This window comes from Chelonia mydas, chromosome 2 (genome assembly GCF_015237465.2).
Source record: "Chelonia mydas isolate rCheMyd1 chromosome 2, rCheMyd1.pri.v2, whole genome shotgun sequence".
Taxonomy (NCBI): domain Eukaryota; kingdom Metazoa; phylum Chordata; order Testudines; family Cheloniidae; genus Chelonia; species Chelonia mydas.
In genome coordinates this window covers 172,922,466-172,927,463 of record NC_057850.1, presented here as the reverse complement: position 1 = coordinate 172,927,463, position 4,998 = coordinate 172,922,466, and the positions used below count along the sequence as shown (strand labels likewise).

Genomic DNA, 4,998 nt, shown 5'->3' with positions numbered 1-4,998 from the left:
GGTGTTTCTGCGTCTGCTTCCATCATGAGAAGCAGGATGAGGAGGTCACTGTGGTTTCTTGCATTCGAAAGGCTGTTGTTGAGAATACAAAGTAGGTTTTTGTACAGAATGTGAATGGTTTTTTGATGCTGTGTGATCCCAAGCGGCACAGTAATACGTAGCTGTGTCACTCTTGCTTATTTTGTTTACTGTCAGGGTGCAGGTCGACTTGGAGAGCTGCTTATCTGCCATAAACTTTCCCTTCTCAGAATCCTGGTCAAAGACGGGTTTTCCTGATGAAAGATAGAGAATCCGTTCCAGAGCTGCATCAGGTCTCTGTCGATACCAGTGTATATAAGCAGTACTAAGGGTTATGCCAGAAACATGACAGTCAATTCGTCCAGTTCTATCTTCTGCTTTGGTGATAGATAGTTGAGATTGTACCAGTACTTGGGCCTCTCCATCTGCAAAGAAAAGAGACAAATGCCATTTAATCTGAAATTGATAGAACATGGAGGATCTCCAATCATTGCTCAGTAAGGTGCCTGCATGGAGAAGCCTAGGGTGTAAAAAGCAACTTACAAGACCAAACTACTGAAGCAACAAGATAAATTTGCAGTAGTAACATTCTCACTAGGTTATGATGAGCCTGCTACTGAGAAAGAAAGGAATATGAATTCTGATCTCAGAAAAAGGGAGGGATCACTTGAGTAGAGGAAGTGCCTGGCGAGCTATTTCAAGGCAAAACAGATTTGCATTTGCCTTATATAAAAGTTCGATATATGAACATCTCCTAACCTTCCCTCATGCTATCTAGCAACTCTTCTGACTGCTGCCTTGTTTAGAACTTTTGAAAAAGAGTATCAGATTTTTATAACAATGGGATTACAAGTACTGAGGTTCTCTGCCCCCCCCCCCCCGCCCCCTTTTTTAAACTTAAACATCAGCAGATTTGATTACGGAATAATGCTCTCAGCATGAAAAAGGCAACTAATCTAACTTTTTCAAGCAGTGATGAAAATTAGATCACTAAGTGTTGATGCCAAGTCCATTGAAGTCAATGGGAAGCTCTTCAATTGATTTCAATGATCTTTGGAATAAGCCCCAATTCCTAGGGAGAATTTACTTGGGGATTTTTCATCTTGTCTTAACTTAGAATCCCCTCAAGTTTACAGATCTGATAGAATTGTTGTCAAGGAAAACAAATCAGTAATCTCTTAAATAAACACATTGTCCTTGCACTTTAATTTGACTTTTGCCTCATCCAAACTCAGAGATGCTTCAATGATTAACTCTTTGTTTTCACCTACATCAGTAGATTCCCGTTGTTTCATAAGGGGTTTCATATGCTGTTTGTGAATTCTGTTGCTATATACACCCTGTCTGTGAGTTTCCCTTTGGGTATCGGTTGTCGTCTATTCCACCCTAATCCACAAGAGTATGTAACTTTTATTGGGTGACCTTCATCTCTGTGCAGAGAGCCAGAACAAGGTCCTTACACTGTTTTAACCTCACTTAAATCCTATTTTGAGGGTTATAGTGAGAAGTAAGTGCAGTATAAACCTTGTCCTTGCCCCTCTACAAAGGGCTGAATCTGTAACATTGTGAATATACTTTGCATGCTATCCAAAGAAACATAGCAACAAATATACCATATTTCAAAAACATAGTTATTAAGTATACTGATGGAGTGCTACCAGCACTGTCCCTGGTGCTTTTTTTTCAATCAACACAAACTTCTTAACTTTCTTTGAACAGACCTAGCGGGGGAAAGGGAATTAGGGTCAGATCCTTAAAGGTATTTAGGAGCCTGAACTTGGTCACCTGGAGAAACTTGGTCTGAATTCCAAGGATTTAAAAATCATAGTCTGTACCCAGGCAGCCATTTTCCTAATCATGAGACCAGGAATGATCTCACAAAGAGGGCTGTACTGGACGTGGATGAGAGTGGACGTTTAAATGAGACGGAAAGCCTCCCTGTGGAATTCTTGAGGGTGCTGAGAATTGTCTGAGCCCTGCCTCGTTAATTAAGGGCTAACTTACCACTGACTTATGGGGATGCAAAGGGAGAGGAAGGTTTTGAGTAAGTTGACTCACATTAATAGTCTCATTGACTGAAGTGAGTTTATTCAGGAGAGATGGTTGTTTTCAAAATTGACTCCTTAGGTAGTCTGATAATGCCCCATCTTCCTCTGGCTCTGTTATATTGAAACAAGAAAATTCAATTAGAGTAATTCATTTGCTGTGCACTTATTTTCATACACATTTATACTCTGTTAAATGGCCCTTGTGATAGAAATCTACAGGGTTCTCCAATTTTATTTTTACCATTTAGTTTCTATAGAAACATGCAGTTCTAGGATGGAAACGCTGTAATGACTGCTGTAAATATACAATATTCCCCACCAAACAATCTTGCCTCTGAAGAATCAACATCAGCCCTCTTCTTGACATCTGAAGAGAGCCCTTTTACAGAACTTGTAGTGTCTCTGCAAAAGGGTGAGTGAAAGTCTCCAGGGAGTGTGTTGTGGATGTCTGGGGGCCTGATCCAAAGCTCATTGAAGTGGCTGGGAGTTCTTCCACTGACTTCACTGAACTCTGGATGAAACTTGAAAAGGCCTATCCTATCCTGCAAGGTGCTGAGCACCTTCATCTCCCATTACAGGAAACAGGAACTCATAAATCCAGGGCCTTATGGCTTTAAATCCCACGAACAGTAAAATGAAAATCCCATTCCTAATACTAAAATGTGTGGGAAAAGATTCTTCTGACTGTAGTTGGGTTTGTTTGTAAACAACAACAACAACAAAAACCCCAAAAAACCTCATTGCAATAATGGTGAAGCAATTGGAATCCAAACCTGCTAGATGTTTAAACGCAATTTGTTGGTTCTTGTCTTGATGAAGCAGCTGAAAAGCGACACATCCTGTTTTGTTAAAAGGATGTTTGTGGTATGGGGAGGGAGGGAGCAGGGGAAATTTGCTGTATGAACTTTTTATTCTCAAGACATCTTGTAGCTTCACAAAATAAGCTGTTAATCGTTCAATATTAATTCAGTTAAAAATTTTGTGTCACTGTATCATTTTCTGCCTTCACCATTTTCTCCATGTCAGTTTTGTGCCACCCACTAGGTAAACTCCCACTTCCCTGGCTCAGGCAAATCCCTACACAACTTGGGTTGGCCGAACGGGAGTTCACACTGGCCATGGTTTGTGGGACTGAGGCTATGCCTCTTGTGTAGACAGGTGTGCCAGGGTGGGGGCAGGGCTCAGCCTGCTCTGCTGCAGGAGTAATATGAGAGTTGAGCCCCACACACAGAGCTGTGGTGGTTTTTTGTGCAGAGTTCCAGGAAGCTTGTGGCACTGTGTAAAATTCCATGTGGCACAGTAATGGCCACTATCTGTTTCTCTCATCTTGTGCACCAACAAGTTAGAGATGCTTTGTCTCCCATAGGCTGAGAACTTCTTACTGGAGAAGCCTGCCTCTCGCTTTAACGCCGACCCAGAGAGAGTGAGGTACAGCAGCCTCTGTGGGGCCTCTCCAGCTGCGGCTCAGTACCAGTGGATGTAGGTAGAGTCCGATCCACCAAACACCTTGCAAGTGAATTTGGCAGAGCTGCCTTGAAGTGGCTGCTTTGTGACAGAGATCAGCTCCTGCTCCAGATAAATGGCCCACAAAACAGCTGGAAGGCAGAAAGAGAGAAAACAGCCATGAGGAGACAGCACCTAGACACATTTCCCTCTTCAGAGAGCAGTAACATGTACATGGTCTTGCAACCTGCAAGTTCTTGAGGAAGGTACATGGGTTTGATTATCCATTGCCTTGCAGCTTGTATAGCCATTTATGTCTCTGTAAATGTGAGGGGGAAATGGGTAAAGCCTCTATTTCTAGTGTGAGTGAACGATCAATTTCTGTTTACACCTGGGCAAAGATGGTGTGAACAATTACACGAGGTACAGGGCAGTGAAGAATCAGACCCTTTATCTGTGAGGAACCATCCAGGATTATGGATCCTGATTTCCCCATTTCAGTACACCAGTTTTATTTCAGTGCAATGGCATTGGCTTCACTGGGATTGCACCAGCATCAAGCGCTTACATTGGACTCAAGATCCAGGCCCATGTTGGGGTTTTTTTTGTGAACAGTAAATACAGAATAAAATCACTAACTACAGTTAATGTGTCCAGTAAACTTACCAGGGAAGAGGCAAGCAACGAGGGCTTGCAGACATCCCACCATGTCTCCTTAACTTGCTGTACCTTTTCAGGAAGGAAAGTTAATGGTGCTCAATTTTGTCAAAAGAAAAATAATGTTACCCAGTCCTGACTGAAGAAAGCAAGAAATGAGGATATTGCTACTGTTCTTACTGTACTGGCTGGTTTCCTATTGGGTTGGGAATGGGGGGAATAGGGAGAGTATGTGAGAGAGAGCCACTAACCATTTTAGGCTCTTAGGTCCAGATCCTAATTCAGTGATTAGGATGATTTCAGTGGAAGTTAGAGGAGACTAAATACTTCTGAGAATTTTGGCCTTAGTGCATTCTGCTCCCATGGAAGGAGAGATCCACGTAGCGAATTGTAGTGCACTCTCCCACCATTAATGCCCTGTGTTAAGACACTAAACTAGGACTCGGGAGGTCTGAACTCTGTTCACAGCAATGCCACAAACGCCGTGCGTGACCATAGGCAAGTTACTAAGAGCCTGATTTTCAGAGGTGCAGAGTACCCACTGCTTCTGTCGAGTTCTGCTGGAGGAAGAAATGCTCAGCTCTTCTTGAAAATTTGGCCCATAATCTCCTGTTCTCCATCTGTAAAATGAGAACTATTGTTTCTTTTTATGTCTTGTCTATTTAGACTATAACCTCTTTGAGGCAGGAACCATCTTTCACTGTGGTCTAGAGCATTTAGCACAGTGGGACCCCTCTCTTTCTCATCACATGATTATACAGTTCCTAGCACAAAAGAGGTCTCCATCAGTTTGGGTGCTAACTCAATAGAAATAATATTACTGTATTTGCAT

At 42.4% G+C, this 4,998-nt stretch overlaps 1 gene segment (V, D, J or C); it reads right to left on the bottom strand.

Annotated features, from left to right (window-relative positions):
• Positions 1-621, bottom strand: LOC119565362. The segment is given in 2 exon segments: positions 1-443; positions 562-621. Coding segments are annotated over 2 exon segments (444 nt in total).
• Between the last annotated feature and the right edge of the window lie 4,377 nt (positions 622-4,998).